Genomic DNA, 23,885 nt, shown 5'->3' with positions numbered 1-23,885 from the left:
CTGCCTACCTAGGTATCTCTTCAACACAGAATATCATGGGAACAAAGCAAATTTGATAATAGAAATATCAATTACCAGCCACTTGTAACAGCTGGTTATTTATGTTATTTATCGCATCCCCACAAACCAGCAAATGTGCCCGTTTGCGGGCACCTAAAAATGTAGCGCTCCACTTGTAATCTAGCCCTTAATAATTAAAAAAAATAATAATAAAATGATGAACAATAACTATTTTTCCCTGCCTGTAAGTCACAATCTTCTCTGCCTGTGTCTTTGATTATTTTTTTTGGTGTTCTAAAATGCAACTAATCTGTACTTATTTAAAACCGCTTTCTGATTACAGTACTGTGTTGTCTTTGTGAGAGTTCTATGTATACAAAAGTATTACAAAGTAAATAAAACTACCTTTAGGTTGTATATATAAGCTGGCATGTAAATATTGCCTAAATGACACAAGATGTTCACACTTAATCACATCCCCTCTTCAAACTGTCCCATTTAGAGATGCAACTATTCCGTAATCCAAACCTTTTCCGGTCCCAATCAGTTTAGATAAAAGGTTTTATGCTGTTTCTTGATTTCTTCTTTTAATCTTAGGTAGAAGAGGAATATCACAACCCCCACACAGTTGATCGGATCGCATTGGGAAAGATGCCGCTCTTATGGGGACAGTCCTTATACATTTTGGGCTCCCTTTTAGCTGAGGTAACTTATTTGCAACTAATTTAAAGTAAAGTATTTTTTAATGTATGACTAGATACTGTACAAATAAGGCAGTAGAAATGTTTTATCCAAGGTTTAATCAAAATATATATTCATCATGTTGTGTCAGTGTAATTTCATTAAAATATAATGTTAATTAGGACAATTGTAGCAACTTTTAAATTCCTGAGTTTATTCCTTTTTTTTAGGGGAAAGTACTAATGCCTTGTATGTTGTAAATTTTATTTTTTTTAGTGGTGCTTAATAATAATATTGCAGTTACTTTAGTTATGTATCTGCCCTTTTAAAGTAAAATTAGCTGTATTTTGGCCTCAGGTTAAAAAATGTTGTTATATTAATGGGCTAAAAACCTGTAAATCTGTATTAAGGAAATTCTCTAAATGTGTTATAGTTAGCTCCAAAGTTTCAGTGCATTGTCCATTTACATTTAGCCACCAATCAGCAAGTGCAACCCAGGTGGTGAGCCAAAAATGGGCCGTCTCCTAAGATTAGATTCCTGCTTTTTCAAATAAAGATAGCAAGAGAATGAAGAAAAAATTGATAATAGGAGTAAATTAGAAAGTTGCTTAAAATTGCATGTTCTATCTGAATCACGAAAGAAAAAAAATAGATTCAGTATCCCTTTAACACAGCTGATGATTGATGACTACGCACATATGCCACTCTTGATTGCTCACCTGTGCAATGGACACTATACAGTGCTGCCCCAAAGCTCAATTTTTTCTAGGCAGTAGATATAATCAAGATAACTTTAAAAAGTTTAGAATTGTGCAATATTTATCCTCCAATAGATTTGTTCCTTGAGTGATCTAAAAGATCCAGTTACACAAAGGAATGAAAATCTTTGTCTTTAGCCAGATCAAAAATAATCTTTTTTTTTTTTTTTTGGTTTTCATAGGGTAGTTTCAAAGTCCATTTCCTTTCCAGTAATAGTAAGCGATTGCACTGAAGATGTGGTTATACAATATAGTGTTCTGGAAAATAATATTTTTTCTGAAAGATGGTGTTCACAAACGCTCAGTTTACCTGTCACAGCTAAATCTTATTATAATAACTGGCTAAATTGTGCAAAAATAATTTACACTGGCTCCTACCATACCTGTTCCACAAATTCTAGAATTCCATCATGATTCTGTAGATAAGGGTAATTTAGTTAGTCATCCTGTCACTGTGACAGTTCAAGTTTCAATATAGAAGAAGAAATTCAAATCCGTGGTAGGTAAAAGAAGCTTTATTGATAGACATCCAAATAAAAACACATGTTAGAATAGGACTAACAGGTTTTACGCGTTTCGGCTGGGAGCCGTATTCATAAAACTGTGAGTGCACTAGCTGACAGAGTTTAAAAAGCGTGCTCTAAGAGATAATTGGCTGGTGTAGACACACCTACCAAAAATGTTAACTCATACCACACCAATAGTATAATTGCATATATACAGTACACATAAAAAGTATTCAAGAACAGAACTGTAGTTTTGTGATAAAACATGAGAGAATGTAGTACAATCTGTTTGATTAGAATATGCAGATTAGAGGAGAGTAAGGAGATAATATAATATAATATAGTATAGTATTGTTGTACACTCCAATAACAACATTGATTGAATATGTGTAAGGGAATATTCCATAATGTTTAAACCCAGAACACGATCATATAAGTATACCCATATACAAAACAATATATATATGTATATACATATATATATATATATATATATATATATATATATAAACATATATATACATAGATGATAAATGTGTGTGATAGTTCAAGTTTCAGTCCTTTCATAAAAAATAGCTCTTTATTCGGTTGCCTTGTCTCGTTTATTCCATTACAAGAACTTGTCCTGTTTTTCTGCATTCCATTGCTAAATTAGACTTTAATTTTTTAAGCTTTTGCAAATGTTCCCCTGCAGACCTATTTGTGAGTTGTCTTTGATGACTACATTCTAGACAGTTTTGTTACTAAATTTTTAGATAGCCACAGTGATATCCGCTGGGGCTCTTCTCCTTTTTAGTGAGATTTAATCAGAACAAGATTATTCTTAAAGGGACAGTCAAACAATGTTATTGTTTAAAAAGATAGATAATTTCTTTATTGCCCATTCCCCAGTTTGGCACAGCCAACATGGTTATATAAATATACTTTTAACCTCTGTGATTACCTTGTATCTAAGCCTCTTTTGACAGAGATAGATATTTATTATCTATTGACTTGCATTTTAGCCAATTAGTGCACTGTCAGCCATAATTCTACGGGAGAGAGCACAATGTTATCTACACGGCCCACATGAACTAGCAGTCTCCTGTTGTGAAAAGCTAATAAAAACATGTGATAATAGGCTGTCTGTAGTGGCTTACAAACAGGTATCCATTTAGAGGTTTAAGTGTTATAAAGTATTTAATATAACAATGTTGGTTGTTCAAAACTGGGGAATGGGAAGTAAAGGGGTTATCTATCTTTTTAAACAATAACAATTTTGGTGTTGACTGTCCTTTTAAGACATCTTATTTTTTTTGGTCAGTTTTCATAAATTAACTATTAGGTTATTTCACTATCCTAAACCTAACAATTACAATGTGCCCCTAAGTGGCCATTTGGATTAGGTCATCTATCTATATAGTGTACAAGTTCTACATTTGTAAGGTAAGGGCTCATTACACCAGAGGTTTGGTTTCTTCACAGGCCAGATAAAGTATTTTTTGAGCAGTTGTGCAAGTTGGCAGTTTGGTCATCCTTGTGTACGTTCATCAGATTTACCAGCTTGATGTGTCTGCTTCTTTGCAAGCAGTGTTTGAAAGGAAATTCTTACTGATGGTTCATCCTCCACTGTAGGCAATTAGTTTTATTCCCCCCCCCCTCATTTGATTGTATATGGATTGATTTCGAACAGACCCAATGATCTTTCTCTTCTGTCTCTTGTTCCACCCGTGTGTGTGAGGTAGTATGGCGATGTGCTCTAATTAATGGTCTAAGTTTATAATTGTTGTTGTTATTCTGATGAGGAGATAAATATATTTAAATTAAATCAACTGAAAAGTGAAAGCATTAAAGGACCAGTAAATACAGTAGATTTGCATAATCAACAAATGCATAATACAAATACAATACAATAGCAGTTAGTCTGAACTTTAAATGAGTAGTAGTTTTTTTTCTGACAAATTTCAAAGTTATCATCAGGCTATCACAAATGCATATACGTATATTCAGTGAATTGTTGCACATGCTCAGTAGCAGCTGGTGACTAAAAGAGTCTAAATATAAAAAGACTGCAAATTTTGTTAACTGAAGTATTTTGGAAAGTTGTTTAATATTGCATGCTCTGTTTGACTTGAGTGTCCCTTTAACTGTGGCCTGACTGCTGTTTTGGTGCATATCAGGGCATATAGCAGATATTAATATTGCTTTTTCTTAGTGGGAAGCTTTGTCAAGTTTGAATTCTGATTTCCATTGGCAACTAATTACTAAGCAAGAGCCAGAAACCAAGGTTTTCTGGTGTATTTACTTCTGTAAATTAGAAATCCCTGTGTTTCAATTTTTCAATATTGTTGTTCTGAAACTATGTGGAGATGATGTGAAAGATCACATGATGAAGCTGTCATATCATTGTCTATATTGAAAAATAACGCTATTATTTATTTCTGTCTGTAAATGCTACACAAATGCATATTACATCATTAATATAACATTTGTGTTCAGTTCTATATTCCTTTGTTATTTGTCTGCTAATTTAGGGTAAAATCTAAGAAATTACAATCCAAAACTCTGAAATCTGCATTAAGATATATGGAACTTTAAAGATAAATTGTCCTGTAAAAATGATTTCCCCTTAATGTGTTTCCAAATACTTGTTATTCCAACTACAATATATTGCAAATTGCTTCTTTGGGTTTATTTTTGAATATGAAATAACTAATTGAAAATACAAGCCATTTAATTGGACTGAGCTTGCAGAAAGCAGACGTGTCTTTGTCTATACACAAAACTGGCTACTGGGGCCTGATGTTCAAAAGCTTGCTGCCGAGGTGAGATGATCTAAGACAGACATCTTCAAACTTGGCCTCCAGAGGTTTTGGAACTACATTTTCCATGATGCTCAGCCAGCTGAAATGCTGGCTGAGCATCATGGGAAATGTAGTTCCAAAAGCTATGGAGGACCAAGATTGAGGATGTCTGATCTAAGACATCTCGTCAGTATGGAGAGGTCCCTAAAAAAATGTTAGATACAAAAATTTTAGTTTGAAAGATGTTTATCTCACTATGCAGAGTTCTTAAAGCGAAGGAGAGACTCCTACATTACAATATAAGGTCTAAAAAAATCCCAAAGATTTTGCATAATTTCATTCTGTCAGCGAGCTTTCGAATATCAGGCCCTTAGAGAGAGCAATTGAAAGGTAACATTTATTATAGGTCACTCTTACCACCACTAGGCTGCTGCTGATTCTTGTTCACATAACGTTTCTTTAGATATTCTGTAGAATACAAAAGTATCCATATTTTCAGTACAGGGGATGGGTTTAACTGGCAAAATCAGCTGTTTCAAATGAGTAAATAAAGGTAAAGGAGCTATGTGTTAAAGAAGAAAAAAAGAATATTCTCTAGCAGGTAAAATGGAAAATTGGGAACATATTAAAAAGAACAAAATGTTCCATTGCTTGAGACTTGTGCAAATACTTTGCACCCTTTTTATTATATATCTACAATTACCTTATTTCATTTTGTGTTTATAGGGGTTTCTAGCACCAGGAGAAATTGACCCTTTGAACAGAAGATTCTCAACAGCATTTAAACCTGACGTGGTAGTACAAGGTTTGTCCTCAACTTCACTCTCCTATAGTGCAAAGCTGAAATACTTAAAGGGACAGGGTACACCAATTGTCATATAACTACATGTAATATACACTACTATAAAGAAGAATATGCACAGATACTGATCTAAAAATCCAGTATAAAACCTTTTAAAAATGTACATAGAAGCTCCCCGTTTAGCACTGTTGATGAGGTTAGGCTCGGACACCCAGTAAAAGGGGCTGGAAAAGCAGGAAGAGCAGACACTCCCCCCTTTCCTTCATATAAAAAGACAGATTATACAAACAGGAGCAAGCAGGAGTCTGTAGACTTCAGTCTACGTCTGATACTTTCGGCCTTGGTTAGGAGTCTGAAAATCAGCACAATGTTATTAAAAAAAAAAAAACAAGAAAAACTATACATTGTTACAAAAACACTCCCAGATAGGCTATATAACAAAACATTTATGCAAATAAAATCTAGTGTACCAATGTCCTTTTACATGGACAGCTAAACCTAGGTAGGTTCATACGCTCATTTCTAAGCCTTTGAAGAACGCCTTTTATCTAATTTTGACAGTTTTTACAGCTAGACAGTGCTAGTTCCTGTGTGCCATATAGATAACATTGTGCTCACTCCCATGAAGCTATTTGAGTCAGCCCTGACTGACTATAATGCAAGTCTCTCAAAAGAACTGAAATAAGGTGTCAGTCTGCTGAGGCTTAGATACAAGGTAATCACACAGGTAAAAAGTATATTAATATAACCGTGTTAGTTATGCAAAACATTAGAATGGGTATTAAAGGGATTATCTATCTTTTTAAACAATACCAATTCTGGTATAGACTGTCCCTTTTAAAGGAAAGGAGTCATTTAAAGGGGAGAAGGGATACTTGTATTGCATACCTTTTCAGCAGTGCCCTCTATAACTATAATAATTGTATTTGTATAAATATTTTATTGTGTAATCATTTACCCATGTCATAGCACTGCAGAATATGTTCATTCTTTATAAATAAATAAATATACAAATTGTGTTGTAGTGTCCACCATTTCACTCCATTGTGTGTTTGTGTGGCCCCTGTTTGCTGCAAAAACTTTCTGGTTAAACGTTATTGTCTTCAATGTAAACACTAAATAAAATGTTTTCTAGACAACCTTTGCCAGCACTCAGTGTTTATACTTACTTGTAATTAGCTCATTGTAAGGAGAGCATTTATACGCCTAGATTTAGAGTTTGGCGTTAGCCGTCAAAACCAACGTTAGAGGCTACTAACGCTGGTTTTGGGCTACCGCTGGTATTTAGAGTCGTGTAGGTAAGGGTCTAACGCTCACTTTCCAGCCGCGACTTTTCCATACCGCAGATCCCCCTACGCCAATTGCGTATCCTATCTTTTCAATGGGATCTTTCTAACGCTGGTATTTAGAGTCTTGGCTGAAGTGAGCGTTAGAAATCTAACGACAAAACTCCAGCCACAGCAAAAAGCCAGGAGTTAAGAGCTTTCTGGGCTAACGCCGGTTCATAAAGCTCTTAACTACTGTGCTCTAAAGTACACTAACACCCATAAACTACCTATGTACCCCAAAACCGAGGTCCCCCCACATCGCCGCCACTCTAATAATTTTTTTAACCCCTAATCTGCCGACCGCACACCACCGCCACCTACGTTATCCCTATGTACCCCTAATCTGCTGCCCCTAACACCACCGACCCCTATATTATATTTATTAACCCCTAATCTGCCACCCCAAACGTCGCCGCCACCTACCTACACTTATTAACCCCTAATCTGCCGACCGGACCTCACCGCTACTCTAATAAAGTTATTAACCCCTAATCCGCCTCACTAACCCTATAATAAATAGTATTAACCCCTAACCTGCCCTCCCTAACATCACCGACACCTAACTTCAAGTATTAACCCCTAATCTGCCGACCAGACCTCGCCAACACTATAATAAATGTATTAACCCCTAAAGCTAAGTCTAACCCTAACACTAACACCCCCCTAAGTTAAATATAATTTAAATCTAACTAAATAAATTAACTCTTATTAAATACATTATTCCTATTTAAAGCTAAATACTTACCTGTAAAATAAATTCTAATATAGCTACAATATAAATTATAATTATATTGTAGCTATTTTAGGATTAATATTTATTTTACAGGTAACTTTGTATTTATTTTAACCAGGTACAATAGCTATTAAATAGTTAAGAACTATTTAATAGTTACCTAGTTAAAATAATTAGAAAATTACCTGTAAAATAAATCCTAGCCTAAGTTACAATTAAACCTAACACTGCACTATCAATAAATTAATTAAATAAAATACCTACAATTATCTACAATTAAACCTAACACTACACTATCAATAAATTAATTACATACAAATACCTACAAATAAATACAATTACATAAACTAACTAAAGTACAAAAAATAAAAAAAGAACTGTTACAAAAAATAAAAAAAGAACTAAGTTACAAAAATATTTACAAACATTATAAAAATATTACAACAATTTTAAGCTAATTACACCTACTCTAAGCCCCCTAATAAAATAACAAAGCCCCCCAAAATAAAAAAATGCCCTACCCTATTCTAAAATAAAAATAGAAAAGCTCTTTTACCTTACCAGCCCTTAAAAGGGCCTTTTGCGGGGCATGCCCCAAAGAATTCTGCTCTTTTGCCTTTAAAAACAAACAAACAATACCCCCCCAACATTACAACCCACCACCCACATACCCCTAATCTAACCCAAACCCCCCTTAAATAAACCTAACACTAAGCCCCTGAAGATCTTCCTACCTTATCTTCACCACGCCGGGTATCACCGATCGGTCCAGAAGAGCCTCCGAAGTCTTCATCCAAGCCCAAGCGGGGGCTGAAGACGTCCATCATCGGGCTGAAGTCTTGATCCAGGTGGGGGCTGAAGAAGTCCATCATCGGGCAGAAGTCTTCATCCTATCCGGGCAGAAGAGGAGATCCGGACCGGTAGACATCTTCATCCAAGCGGCACCTTCTATCTTCTTCCATCCGACGACGAGCGGCTCCATCTTCAACAGCCAATAGAACAGCCAATAGAATGTGAGCTCAATCTGATTGGCTGATTGGATCAGCCAATCGGATTGAACTTGAATCTGATTGGCTGATTCCATCAGCCAATCAGAATTTTCCTACCTTAATTCCGATTGGCTGATAGAATCCTATCAGCCAATCGGAATTCGAGGGACGCCATCTTGGATGACGTCCCTTAAAGGAACCTTCATTCTGTGTTAGGACGTCGGAAGAAGAGGATTGATCCGCGCCGGAGGTCTTGAAGATGGAGCCGCTCGTCGTCGGATGGAAGAAGATAGAAGATGCCGCTTGGATGAAGATGTCTACCGGTCCGGATCTCCTCTTCTGCCCGGATAGGATGAAGACTTCTGCCCGATGATGGACCTCTTCAGCCGCCACTTGGATCAAGACTTCAGCCCGATGATGGATGTCTTCAGCCCCCGCTTGGGCTTGGATGAAGACTTCGGAGGCTCTTCTGGACCGATCGGTGATACCCGGCGTGCTGAAGATAAGGTAGGAAGATCTTCAGGGGCTTAGTGTTAGGTTTATTTAAGGGGGGTTTGGGTTAGATTAGGGGTATGTGGGTGGTGGGTTGTAATGTTGGGGGGGGGTATTGTATGTTTTTTTTTACAGGTAAAAGAGCAGAATTCTTTGGGGCATGCCCCGCAAAAGGCCCTTTTAAGGGCTGGTAAGGTAAAAGAGCTTTTCTATTTTTATTTTAGAATAGGGTAGGGCATTTTTTTATTTTGGGGGGCTTTGTTATTTTATTAGGGGGCTTAGAGTAGGTGTAATTAGCTTAAATTTGTTGTAATATTTTTATAATGTTTGTAAATATTTTTTTATTTTTTGTACTTTAGTTAGTGTATTTATTTGTAGTTAATTAATTTATTGATAGTGTAGTGTTAGGTTTAATTGTAGATAATTGTAGGTAATTTATTTAATTAATTTATTGATAGTGTCGTGTTAGGTTTATATGTAACTTAGGTTAGGATTTATTTTACAGGTAATTTTGTAATTATTTTAACTAGGTAGCTATTAAATAGTTCTTAACTATTTAATAGCTATTGTACCTGGTTAAAATAAATACAAAGTTGCCTGTAAAATAAATATAAATCCTAAAATAGCTACAATATAATTATTATTTATATTGTAGCTATATTAGGGTTTATTTTACAGGTAAGTATTTAGCTTTAAATAGGATTAATTTATTTAATAAGAGTTAATTTATTTCGTTAGATTTAAATTATATTTAACTTAGGGAGGTGTTAGGGTTAGACTTAGCTTTAGGGGTTAATAAATTTATTAGAGTAGCGGTGAGGTCAGGTCGGCAGATTAGGGGTTAATACTTGAAGTTAGGTGTCGGTGATGTTAGGGAGGGCATATTAGGGGTTAATACTATTTATTATAGGGTTTGTGAGGCGGGAGTGAGGCGGATTAGTGGTTAATAACTTTATTATAGTAGCGGTGAGGTCCGGTCGGCAGATTAGGGGTTAATAATTGTAGGTAGGTAGCGGCGACATTGGGGGTGGCAGATTAGGGGTTAATAAATATAATATAGGGGTCGGCGGTGTTAGGGGCAGCAGATTAGGGGTACATAGGGACATGTGTTGCAAACTCAGTATGCGCTAGGCATTCCCAGCCTTCAAGAACAAGAAGTAGACAGAGCCATATTGACACAACTGTTGTATGTATGTTTTGCAGTTACAGTTCTGGCAGAATCAAAAGAAATCAAGAAAATGTTGAAAAAACACGGTATTGCTGTTGAGAGCATTAGTGATGTCCGTCCCATCAGAGTGCAGCCTGCTAAAATATTGAGTCACCTCTATGTTAAACTGGGTATGTATTTAGTGTGTATGTTTTTTTCCCTCAGTATTTTAATGTCTATTTTTTTATGTTATTAGCTATGATAAATGTTCTTCTAGTCAGCAACAAAAACATTACAGAAGAGATAATCTATAGAATTGTATAGTTTGTGACTTGATGTATATATTTTTATCTTTATTTATTTAACCCCTTCGTTACTGGGAATTTCAGGGAAAAACTTGTCTTTACCATTTTTGCAATCACTTAATTTAAACAGAAATAGTGCTTTGTTTTTTTTTTTACCTATCAAAACTATATATAAAATAAGACAACCCAAGGTATTGAGCTAGGCCCCTTTTGGTTGCGATCATATTAAAAATGCGATCATATTAAAAAAATAGTTAAATTATTTACACATTTAGCAACTTAAGTCATAAGACAAATGGTTATAAAAGGTTTTCTGGGGTCCCCTTTGTTTAGAAATAGCAGATATGCATGGCTTTGCAATAATTTTTTAGCAATTAGAACTCAGCTAATTGCAGCTGTGCACCAAACTTCTGAAATTCCGGGCAGTGAAGGGGTTAATTAGTTTTTGGGTTTCTTTTCTTTCCTATGGCACAGAGAGTCGACAAAACATTCTAATTGCTAGTGGGATATTCACTCCTGCAGGAGGAGGCAAAGAGCACCCCAGCAGAGCTGTTAAGTATCACTTCCCTTACCCATAACCCCCAGTCATTCTCTTTGCCTTGATCACGGGAGGATGGCGAAGATGGTGTCTGAAGATTTTTAAAATCCTGTTATGGATACTTTTCCCTGCAAGCAAGGATTGGGGTCTAGCTGTGTCCATGTCAATCTCTTTAGTAAGAGTAATGGTGGCTATTAGCAGTTAAAAGACAGCAAGGTGGTCTTTGCTTAACTTCTAACATTATTGCTACCCCTATTATAGAAAGCCAGAGTTGGTTACTCTGTTCTTTCCTTTCTATAGGTCCCTGGTAGAAGTGGAGAAGCTGCCACACCTCAGAAAACAGATCCTGCCTGACAGAGTAGGATCCACAGGTAAGTGCTTTCCCTTCTAGGTTAGAAGGTACCGGCACTATAGGGGTTAAATCCTTGTGGAAAGTATTTGTATTCTGTTTAAGGGGCACTGCTTATATGTTAAAGAGGCATCATATTTTATTGGGGGCTCAGAGATGGAGAGTGTATTAAGCGTTTGACAGGTGTTTGCTTTAAACTTGTTTGGGGGCAATCGCTTTTCAGCTCAGCTTTATTTGACCCAATCCCTTTTTGCTGTGCTGCTGCCGTTTTTCGTGCCGTTTTTGTTTGCCGCAATTTTTTATTATTGCGGTCACGTTACTGCTCCTCCGCGCTTCCGGTTTTTCAGCTTCTCTGTTCAGACCGGAGTTTGCTGCGGCGAGTGCGGAGGTTGTAGTTTTCTCTGCCTGCAGTTGTTTTCAAGTGGTTGGGCTGTTTCGGTTACAAGGAGGTGATCTTTGCTCCGGGTGTTTCTGGTTTTCTGTGCTAGTGGGATAGCAACTTCTGGAGGGGTAAGACCTCAGCAGAGCTGAGAGTTTTAGGTGCTTTTTTGTTAAGTATGTTTTTTACTGCTTCACATAAATCAACCCAATTTGTTTTTGGCATTTAAATGTTTGTTAATTGCTAATAACTGATACCCAATTATGGACACTAATACTGAAGTTGATTCTTTTGAAAAATGCTTATTGTGTTTGGAGGCTAAGATAATTCCTCCTGTACAGTTTTGCTCTTCAAGTCTAAATAAAACTTTAATGTTTAAAGATGTCTCTCAATGCACCTCCTGTCTCTCAGGATAGTGTTATCCTAGCAATGTCTCAGCTTTTCCCTTAAGCTTCACATTCAGTGCCCTGCGGTTCCTCTAAACAACCTCCTGGGGAGGGTTTACCTGGGGATTTCGCTGTGCAGATTACTTCTGCTGTTTCCGCAGATTTTTCAGCTTTTCCAAAGGTTACTGGTAAGCGTAAGAGGAAATCTAAACATATTGATGTTAGTAAGGCTGACTCCGCTAAGGCTGCTTTAGTCAGTTTGTCTCAGTTATCTGATGAGGATGATTCTTCAGTGGCTTCTGAGGGGGAATTGTCAGACTCTGATACTGTAGTGACCAATTCTGCAGATTCAGAGATCAACTTCATATTTAAGTTAGAACACCTTCAAGTTCTTTTGAAGGAGGTTCTTGCTACTTTGGAAGAATCCGATGCATCTGTTGCGGAGAATCCAAAGAGGTCTAGTAAGCTTAATCTGTGGAAGTGTTTCCAGTTCCAGACCGTATGGCAGATATCATAACTCAGGAATGGGATAAACCAGGGATTCCTTTTTCCCCGTCCCCTGTTTTTAAAAAGATGTTTCCTGTTGCTGATGCTATTCGTGACTTGTGGCGCACGGTGCCCAAGGTAGAGGGAGCTATCTCTACTTTTGCTAAGAGAACTACTATTCCTATTGAAGATAGTTATTCTTTCAAGGTTTCCATAGATAAGAAGCTTGAGGCTTTTTGAAGAAGATGTACATTCATCAGGGATTACAGTGGCAAACTTTTGCTAGTATTGCTACAGTTGCGGTGGCAGCATCTTATTGGTGTAATGACTTATCTAATCTTATCCTAGAGGATAAAACTATAGAGGAGATCCAAGACAGGATCAAGGCTCTTAAGCTAGCCAATACCTTTATTTCTGATGCCAACATTCAAGTTCTTAGGCTGGGGGCTAAGATTTCTGGTTTTACTGTTTTAGCTCGCAGAGCTCTGTGGTTAAAATCTTGGTCTGCAGATGTTACATCCAAGTCCAAGCTTTTATCTTTGCCTTATAAGGGTAAGAACTTGTTTGGTCCAGGTTTGGCAGAAATTATTTCTGACATTACAGGTGGAAAGGGTTCTTTCCTACCTAAGGATAAAAAGAATAGACCTAAGGATCGCCAGAATTCTAATTTTCGTTCCATTCATAATTTTAAGGGACAGAAGTCTTCCTCTTCCAAGTCGGATCAATCCAAGTCTTCTTGGAGGTCCAGTCAGCCTTGGAATGGGGGAAGCAAGCCAAGAAGCCTTCCGTTCATTGTAAATCAACATGAAGGGGCCGCCCCCGATCCTGTAGTGGATCAAATTGGGGACAGGCTTTCTTTTTTTCGTCAGGCTTGGATACGAATTGTTCCAGATCCTTAGGCCATAGATATAGTATCCCACGGTTACAGAATAGGATTTAAATCTTGTCCTCCCAAGGGCAAATTCCACCTGTCAGTTATCTGCATACCAGATAAAGAGAGAGGCCTTCTTAAACTGCGTAAAGGACCTATCATCCCTGGGAGTGATTGTTCCAGTTCTTCTAGAGGAACAGGGTCTAGGATTCTATTTAAATCTATATTTAGTTCCCAAAAAGAAGGGCACTTTTTGTCACATTCTGGACCTAAAGTGTCTCAACCAATTCCTCAGGGTTCCGTCCTTCAAGATGGAGACCATCCGTTCTATTCTTCCTTTGGTTCAAGAGGGTCAGTTCATGAAGACCATAGATCTGAAGGACGCGTATCTTCATGTTCCCATTCACAGGGATCATTACCAGTATCTAAGGTTTGCCTTCCAGGACAAACATTTCCAGTTTGTTGCCCTTCTTTTTGGCCTTGCTACAGCTCCCAGAATTTTTACAAAGGTTCTGGTGGCTCTTCTGGCAGTGGTGAGCTCCCAGGGTATTGCTGTGGCGCCTTATCTAGACGACATCCTAGTTCAAGCGCCAAATTTTTTTGATCTAGCAAAATCTCATACCGAAATGTTGTCTTTTTCTACAATCCCACAGGTGGAAAGTGAATCTGGGAAAGAGTCCCCTTGTTCCAGATACAAGGGTGTGTTTCTTGGGAACAATCATAGATTCCCTGTCCATAAAGATTTTTCTGACGGACATCAGAAAATCCAAACTTCATGTTTCTTGCCTCTCTCTTCAGTCTGCTATTCATCCATCTGTGGCTCAATGCATGGAGGTGATTGGACTTATGGTTGCCTCCATGGACATCATTCCTTTTCTGAAACCTCTGAAACTATGGATGCTCAGTCAATGGAACAGGGACCACTCAGATCTCTTACAGAAGATACATTTGGATTCCCCAACAAGAGTCTCTCTCGTGGTGGATTTCACAGGACCATCTGTCTCGGGGCACATGCTTCCTGAGGCCTTCCTGGGTGATTGTGACCACGGACGCCAGCCTGTTAGGCTGGGGAGCAGTTTAGGGTTTCTTAAAAGCACAGGGTCTGTGGACTCCAGAGTAGTTGTCTCTTCCAATAAACATCTTGGAGTTGAGAGCAATTTTCTATGCTTTAATAGCTTGGCCTTAACTAGCTTTGGTCCAATTTATCAGATTTCTGTTGGACAACATCACCTCGGTGGCCTACATCAACCACCAGGGAGGAACTCTGAGTTCTTTGGCAATGAAGGAGGTGACTCGCATTCTCCAGTGGGGGAGTCTCACAATTGCCATTTGTCAGCCACCCACATTCCAGGGGTGGACAACTGGGAGGCAGATTTTCTGAGCAGGCAGACTTTTCATCCTGGAGAGTGGGCTCTCCACACAGGTTTTCACAATAATAACTCTCAGGTAGGGTGTTTCGGAGTTGGATCTGATGGTGTCTCGTCAAAACGCCAAGCTTCCAAAGTACGGTTCAATCTTAAGAGATCCTCAAGCCGTTCTGGTAGATGCTCTAGCAGTTCCTTGGAGCTTCAATCTAGTATACCTGTTTCCTCCGTTTGTGTTGCTTCCACAAGTAATTGCTTGCATCAAACAGGAGAGAGCTTCTGTGATTCTGATAGCTTTTGCATGGCCTCACAGGATCTGTTTCGTGTATCTGGTGAAGATGTCATCTCTTCTGCCATGGAGGAAGGACCTTCTACTTCAGGGCCCCAAATCTGGTTTCTCTGAAGCTGATTGCTTGGAAATTGAATGTCTTAGTTTGGCTAGACGTGGCTTCTCTGAGAAAGTCATAGATATTATGCTTCAGTCTCGTAAACTGGTTATTCGCAGAATTTACCATAGGGTATGGTGTAAATACCTTCATTGTGTGATTCAAAGGGTTTTTTCTTGGAACAAAGTAAGGGTTCCTCAAATGTTGGCTTTTCTTCAGGAGGGCCTGGAGAATGGTTTGTCAGTCAGTACTGTTGGTGATATACTCACCCTGGACTGAATAACTCCTTCAGACCAAGACAGGTTAAAAAGAGTTTGTTTATTGATTACACACTGCAGTATGGAGAGAAACAATACAAAGTTTTCTCTGAGGGGGTCAGTCCCCTTCCCAGGTATTTATACATTCCACATCATCTAGGCTATTTACAGTTTATGATTAGCTAGCTAAAAAAATGCAAGGGTTTTAACAAATATGGTTACAACATAAGTAAATAACAGTTACACATCAGAATTGTGTTTGAGAATACATCAAAACAAAACAAAGGTCAGAGAGAACTAGATACATTCCCAATGTTTACAATGAGTTGTGTACATACATTCATATATTTGGCCTATCAAGATAACCAGGATTTAAGTATTTACTGATACTAGCTGGAATGCAAGAACTTAAACAAGGATAGAAAAAGATTAGATTGAGAAACAAATAAACAGACACTCTAAGAACTAGCTATATTTTATGATCCCATTAATTAACCAGAGTGGCCCTCCTGACTAATAATGCCCACATACAAATTAACCCATTCAGACCTCACAAGGCACTGCAAAAAATAGAGACAGATATTGCATATTATTTTCAACAGTCCCTCCTCTGATGCTGTTAAACTCTGTGACAATAGCATCAAACAGCAATATGATTTAGTCGCCGACGGGTGAACTCCATTTCAAACTGCAGTATAGTCGCCGTGGCCATAGCGAATGGGCACATGCGGGGCTGAATCTTCACAGGAGGGCATCAGTCTGCTGGTTGCTGGGCTGACAAGGCTACAGAGCTTGTGTAGCATTAGTTTGAGACAGATTACTACGAGAGAAAGAAAAACAATTAGTACGACAAAGATTAGCAAACCTTGCAGTATCTGTACCCCCAATTTTCCCAGCCATCCTGACAGGCCAAAAGTTAAATCAGAAACCAAAACACTAAACTAAGTATCATGCAGAATGGGTAAGTAATACAATTATTATTTTTCCATTTTTCTCTCTAAGTATTGAGCTTTGGTTCTCCACATAATTAAAAGATAAGGATGTAAGTCTGTGTAAACAAAGTGATAACATAATGGAATATGATATTACCTGAAGATAGGCTGTAGTTTTAAAGCACAAAACCAGCTACTTAATATACACAAATAAACCCGAAAATGCAATTTCTCATACATTTTATACTCTGCAGCTGCTCTTACAAGTCTAAAATAGATTAATATAAAAATAATTTTTCAATGTACTGTCCCTTTAAGAGACTGGGGTTGCCACAGACATACAATATATTGCTTTGTAATCTCTATCTAATAGCTAAACATAAGTACATACGTATTTGAGCACAATTATATTAACACCAAAACTACCTTGAATGCTCACTGCTATTAAATGGATTCAAAACTAATAATCCATCTGAAATAAACAAAAAACAAATAGAGAATGTGGGGAAGGTGCAATATACAAAACTTCCCAGATACATTAGCCAAAATAATTCATCCAATCATCACTGGGAGAAAATGTAACAAGTATAATTTTTATATGTACTTTACAAAAAATTAAGCAAAATAAAAATGAATGTATAGTAATGTTTCATTAATAGTGAAACATTGTATACATTGTTGAAATGCCCAATTTAATAGTATTTTAACTGAAAGAACATTATTAATACAGAGGTACCAGACTCATGGATATGTGGTATGAAACCACAGATCCATCATGCACCTGTACCATCAGTGTGGCAGTAACAATAAATGCATTGTCTTGTTCACATGGGTGGTATGGCAGACATAACTGGGAACAATGAGAATGCACACAAATATAAAAGGATACATGGTGAGTTTGGTATACATATAACAATTACACAGTAATAGAATAAATAAATCATACAAAAATGAACTGTTATTATCTAAGTGACTATTAGAAGGTATATAAATCAGGGATTTTTCTTTACACTCTAGTAAATATCACCAGAGTGTAAATGCAGCATACAGGAATAATAACAAGTAAAAATTAGTCAAATTTCAGGAAACAGTCAGGCACTGTCAAAGAATAATACTTCCCAAAAGCTCAGTCTTTTTGGATTTCCTTGCCAGTGATAGGATCAGTCTGTAGTGGCACCAATTTACAATGAGATATGTGGATCCACGATTTAACTTCTGCAACTTTAATGGCTGTATGCGTGATAAGTAGTACACGGAAAAGTCCCTTCCATTTTGGCTGTAGAGCTGTTTTTCTAGAAAAACTTTTAACCATTTTAAGATCACCAGGTGAGATGGCATGCACTGCACAATTATCATTCTTTAACTGTGCAGCAAGTACCTGGATATGAAAAGACTTAAGCATTGATGTTAGTTATATGTCAGTCTCCAAAATCAAGATAACAAATATTATATTTACAGCCTGTTTCTGAGCAATGTTAAACTAATAGTCATCAGCATTTTACACAGGGGGTATTGTAAAATACAGGTTAATTTACATTTTTCTTTACAGGGTCAATAAAATTAAACTTTAATGATTCAGATAGGGCATGCATTTCCAAACAACCCCCAAATCTACTCCCACCATCAAATCTGCCTGGTTCGCTTGGTATTCCTTGTTAAAGGCTAAAACTAGGCAGGCTCATAGGCTGCAGCACTAATTGCCAAATTGCAAGTTTATAAAAAGCACTGAGATAAGTGGGTAGTCTGCAGAGATTTGGATACTGAGTAATCACAGCGGTAAAAGAAGTTTATCAATACTACCGTGTTAATCATGTAAAATTGGGGAATGGGTAACAAAGTGACCATCTATTTTTTTATTTATTTATTTTTAAACAATAAAAAATGTCAAGTACACTGTCCCTTTAATTTCAAAAACACTTCCCCTGCTGATTGTATTAGTGACAAATCTTTAACACATAGATTCTGCAATTATCACTCCAAGACAGGTATACACTTTCTTGTTCTCCTCCAGACACATTAAGGAAAACTTTCCCTAGTTCACACAGTAAGTCTTTCCTAATTACATTATTGAACAGTTTTGGAACATGTCATTCTGTTTCAGGACCTACAGTTACAATCAAAGGTTCTGGTATGTGCTTATTCCCAACTCCAATAATCATTAAAGCTTTTGGCTATATTTACAAAGGGCTATGTACTTTGTCTATCAAGAACTGACAGTCAGTCAGAGCCTACATTCTCCCCTCCTCCCTTTTTCTTATAGCACGCAGCTCCTATGTCTATACTGTCTGACTGCTCAAAAGTCTTATCTGTGTCAGATTTTTCTATAGTTAAAACATTTTATTCCACTTAAAAAACTTAAGTAAAAGAAGTTAGACAACCATATACAAACATCTTCATTAAGATTATACCTGGTTTAATTCTATTCATCCACTAAATATTATTTGAACTAAATATTGTCTTTGCATAATTATTGCAGCTGGCCAGTTCTGCAAATCAATACAAGACAACATGTATATATGAAAATTTGCGGCATATAAGCACTATTGCTCTGAAAAAAATCTATACAACAGAGACACATTGAACACTGACAATCAACCACTAATTAAAACTTCAAAAATATTCACTCCTAAGGTAGAAAACCCACCATGTAAACTTCTAATATCTCCTTACATATCTCCAGCACCTCTTCAATATTTATACACATTTTCATGAGCATTATATTCTGAACCATCTAACAAAGAAATACATTTCCTCTCAATTATTCCTATTTTTACAAAATTGTATAATATACACTTACTTTGTCCATGGGTACTCCCTGATAAAGAACACTAAAACATGATTTACCCACTTAAAAAATATAAAGCACAGTTTTAATGTATTATTTAATCTTTTAATCATTAAAACACAAACTTTTCTACCACATACTTTTACCAGTCCATCTATCAGTATTCCTATACCCCTCTTAAATGCAGCTATTGTGTCTGTATTTTAGTGCTGCTGGAGTGACCAACAATCTTTGCTCATGTGTCCCACCTTTCCACATTTGAAACATTTTATTCTTTTACCCCTTGCACTCTTTTTCTTATTTTTTTGCTCTTTTTCTTCCCTTACTGGGAGATTTAATTTTAAGTTTTTAATTTCTTTTTGATAATCCTCTAGTGAAGCCTTTAACGACTCACACTGTCTTTTTACTGCCTCAGTATTCCATTTAAAATATGCTTTCCACTCTTCTGATGTAGGGTTGTTCTTTTTTGAAACCTCTATTAAAACATTACTTAGGGTATTTATTTTATCTAGGTTCCAAGAACCACCCTCTGGCCATATATTGGACCCTTTGTTTTGAGTTAGTCGGGACCATTTAGTATGGTACTTATTACAAAAAGGGCCATGGTGTTGATTCATATATTCTGCTGGGGAACCTTTTAGCCATTTAGGATTAGTGGAACAGCCTTTAGAGGAACTATGTTCCATTTTAAATTGACTTTTTACTTTTTACTATTTTTTTTTTATTTTTTAAATGTCACTTGGGGTTTTTACTTACAATTAACACAAATTCTTAAAAACTAAAACAACAAAAAACAACAAAACAGAACAAAAGAGAATTGTATTGTATCAGGGGAACCTCCACCCCAACCTGGCAACACTACCTCACGTGTTTGCCCTCAAAGGAACATTATACACTCATTTTTTTTCTTTGCATAAATGTTTTGTAGATTATCTATTTATAGCCCATAAAGTTGTTGTTGTTTTTTTTTTTTTTTTTTAAATGTACTGTATAGGTTTGCTTATTTGCAAATAACACTGCTCTGACTTTCAGACTCCCCACAGTTTTATGAGAATACCATTAGTTACCTACTCCAACTTGCTCCTGTTTATGTCCTTTTCAACAGAGCAAACTGAGAGCTCTGTGTAAGTTTTTAAACAGTTTTATACTTGATTTTTGTATCAATATCTGTGCATCTTATTCTTTATAGTAGTGTCTATTACATGCAGTTATATGAAAATGAGTATATATGAGTGTATACTGTCCCCTTAAATGACTGCTGCAGTCTTACGTCTACCCAGGATAGCCCCTTCCTAAGATTAACAATATTTTCTTATCAGCGCTCTCACAAAAAATAAAGCTGTCTAATCAGGACTTATCCAAGAGCCAGGATAGCCCCTTCCTAAGATTAACAATATTTTCTTATCAGTGCTCTCACAAAAAATAAAGCTGTCTAATCAGTACTTATCCAAGAGGTTTTCCTAAACATATAATCAGAACAGGTAACTATGTGTCCTTTTAGGGTGTCTGCCAGGTCACAGTTTCGGATATAGGTTTGTCACAGTTCCCTTTGCATTCCAACACTGACTGGTTAACATCTGGTGGGACTTGCAACCCAGTTTCCTAATCCCAGTTGCCTTTAAATAGACAACCTCCTAGGTCACAAGTTTTAACTTTTTTACAAAAACAATTTACACAATACAACACATAACATTAATAAATCAATAAACAAAGCCTCTTAGGATAGCGTCACCCAGAACACCAAACAGCTCTGACCCCTTACCCAGAGACACTCAATTACTGTTAAACTAAAAACAAAAATGTTCTTACCATTCAGAAGACCGGTCTAAATGGAGTGTCCCTGGAGCAGAAAGTCTTTGCCACTTGGACTGCTGTCTGAGATTTTGCCATCCTGCCGACTACGCCATGTGTTGGTGATATACTCACCCTGGACTGAATAACTCCTTCAGACCAAGACAGGTTAAAAAGAGTTTGTTTATTGATTACACACTGCAGTATGGAGAGAAACAATACAAAGTTTTCTCTGAGGGGGTCAGTCCCCTTCCCAGGTATTTATACATTCCACATCATCTAGGCTATTTACAGTTTATGATTAGCTAGCTAAAAAAATGCAAGGGTTTTAACAAATATGGTTACAACATAAGTAAATAACAGTTACACATCAGAATTGTGTTTGAGAATACATCAAAACAAAACAAAGGTCAGAGAGAACTAGATACATTCCCAATGTTTACAATGAGTTGTGTACATACATTCATATATTTGGCCTATCAAGATAACCAGGATTTAAGTATTTACTGATACTAGCTGGAATGCAAGAACTTAAACAAGGATAGAAAAAGATTAGATTGAGAAACAAATAAACAGACACTCTAAGAACTAGCTATATTTTATGATCCCATTAATTAACCAGAGTGGCCCTCCTGACTAATAATGCCCACATACAAATTAACCCATTCAGACCTCACAAGGCACTGCAAAAAATAGAGACAGATATTGCATATTATTTTCAACAGTACTTTGAAGGGTCATATTTCTGCACTGTCTATTCTTCTGCATAAACGTCTAGCAGTTCTCCCAGATGTTCAGTCTTTTGTTCAGGCCTTGGTCAGAATCAGGCCTGTGTTTGAATCTGTTGCTCCTCCTTGGAGTGTTACCCTTGTTCTTAGAGTTTTGCAGCAGGTTCCGTTTGAGCCGATGCATTCTGTTAATATTAAATTACTATCTTGGAAGGTTTTGTTTCTTCTTGCTATTACTTCTGCTCACAGAGTTTCCGAACTTTCGGCTCTGCATTGTATTTCCCCTTACCTTATTTTTCATGCTGATAAGGCGGTCCATCATACTAAGCTGGGGTTTCTCCCTAAGGTAGTGTCGGATCACAATATTAATCAGGAAATTGTTGTTCCCTCTTTTTGTCCTAACCCTTCTTCCCAGAAGGAACGTCTTTTGCATAACTTGGATGTTGTTCATGCTCTTAAATTTTATCTTCAAGTAACTAAAGATTTTTGGCAATCTTCTGCCTTGTTTGTTGTTTTCTCTGGTAAACGTAAGGGTCAGAAGGCTACTTCTACTTCTCTTTCTCTCTGGTTGAGCTTATGAGACAGCTGGATAGCAACCTCCTGAGAGAATTACGGCTCATTCTACTAGAGCTGTTTCATCTTCATGTGCTTTCAAAGATAAAGCTTCTGTGGAGCAAATCTGCAAATTTGATACTTTTGCCTCAGCTGAGGCTTCTTTTGGGAGAAAAGTTCTTCAAGCGGTGGTGCCTTCATTTTAGATCCACCTGTATTGTTCTCCCTCCCTATTCATTTTGTGTCTTCTAGTTTGGGTATTGGTTCCTACTAATTATATTTTGTGGACTCTCCATGCCAAAGGAAAGAAAACAAAATTTATGCTTACCTGATAAATGTATTTATTTCTGGGTACGGAGATTCCACGACTCACCCTTATTCAATTTAAGACGGCAGTTTTTTTGTATAGTCCTCAGGCACCTCTATACCCTTGTGCTATCTTCTTTTTCCGTTTACCTTCGGTCGAATGACTGGCGGTTATGGGTAAGGGAAGTGATACTTAACAGCTCTGCTGGGGTGCTCTTTGCCTCCTCCTGCTGGCCAGGAGTGAATATCCCACTAGTAATTAGAATGTTTTGTGGACTCTCCATGCCCGGAAATAAATACATTTATGAGGTAAGCATACATTTTTTTTAATTATTTTTTTATAAATTAACTTTATTTATTGTTCTGCAGTGTAGGATCTCCCATACCCTCCCACCTCCCTGATCCCTCCCAGTTCTCTAACCCTCGCCCCCCTAATGGTGTCCACCATCTTCGGTACTGGTAGCTGTCTGCCAGTACCTGGTTTATTTATATATATATTAGTCTTAAAGCCCTGTGTAAATGGGCCAAAATGCCTCCAACTCCCCCCCCCCTCATTTTACCCACCTCTCCCTCCAAGAACCTTTCCCTACCCTCTGATCCCCCCATCCACTCGAATCCTCTCTCCCTCATCCCCCTCCCTCCTTCCCCCTCCCTGTCACTCTAAACATTTTTTTTTCTGCAGTGTAGCAGGACCACCAGCCCCCTCCATTGATGGGCCGCCCACCCACCACCCTCTTAACCCTCCCACACCACCAACGATTGGCACCACCGCTGCCCGATGCAGAGAGAGACACACAGTGTCCCTCTCTGCGTCGTTACCTCTGCCAGACTATTTCTGCACTGCCCCACTCGAGATCATGGCAGAGTGAGGCCCAGGGCTTAACGACCAGTGCCGTCCTTGCACTTGTCCCGCGCATCGATGCTGGTCGTTTAGGGGTTAAGGCCAGGTATGTTTGTCTTGCGCAGTCTCTACTGCGCATGACTGCGTCGGACAAACATACTTAGCCTTTGATAATATAGGATATATTTTTTTAAATTTAGTTATTCATGTTAATGTTTTCCCATAGTGTAGGGGTCTCCCCCACCCAGCCTGATTCAACTTTTTTGTAGCCTTCTGTCCCTCTCCCATTTAAACTTTTTTCTTTCCTAAGATATGGTGAGTCCACGGAATCATCAATTACTAGTGGGAATATTACTCCTGGCCATAACCTCTAGTCATTCTCTTTGCCTGCGGTGCAAGGAGGAGGGGAA

The 23,885-nt window shown here is 37.5% G+C and overlaps 1 protein-coding gene across 1 annotated transcript in view; it reads left to right on the top strand.

Annotated features, from left to right (window-relative positions):
- The window catches only part of PHKA2 (phosphorylase kinase regulatory subunit alpha 2), a 292,026-nt gene that overhangs the window by 146,479 nt on the left and 121,662 nt on the right, over positions 1-23,885 (top strand). The window contains 3 exon segments of the mRNA XM_053706381.1: positions 602-705; positions 5,455-5,533; positions 10,276-10,410. Of these exon segments, the coding sequence (XP_053562356.1) occupies positions 602-705; positions 5,455-5,533; positions 10,276-10,410 (318 nt within the window).

The sequence above is a fragment of the Bombina bombina genome, chromosome 3, assembly GCF_027579735.1.
Source record: "Bombina bombina isolate aBomBom1 chromosome 3, aBomBom1.pri, whole genome shotgun sequence".
In the NCBI taxonomy this organism is placed as follows: domain Eukaryota; kingdom Metazoa; phylum Chordata; class Amphibia; order Anura; family Bombinatoridae; genus Bombina; species Bombina bombina.
Note: the sequence above shows the minus strand (reverse complement) of the source record. Positions and strands in the feature narration are given on the sequence as shown.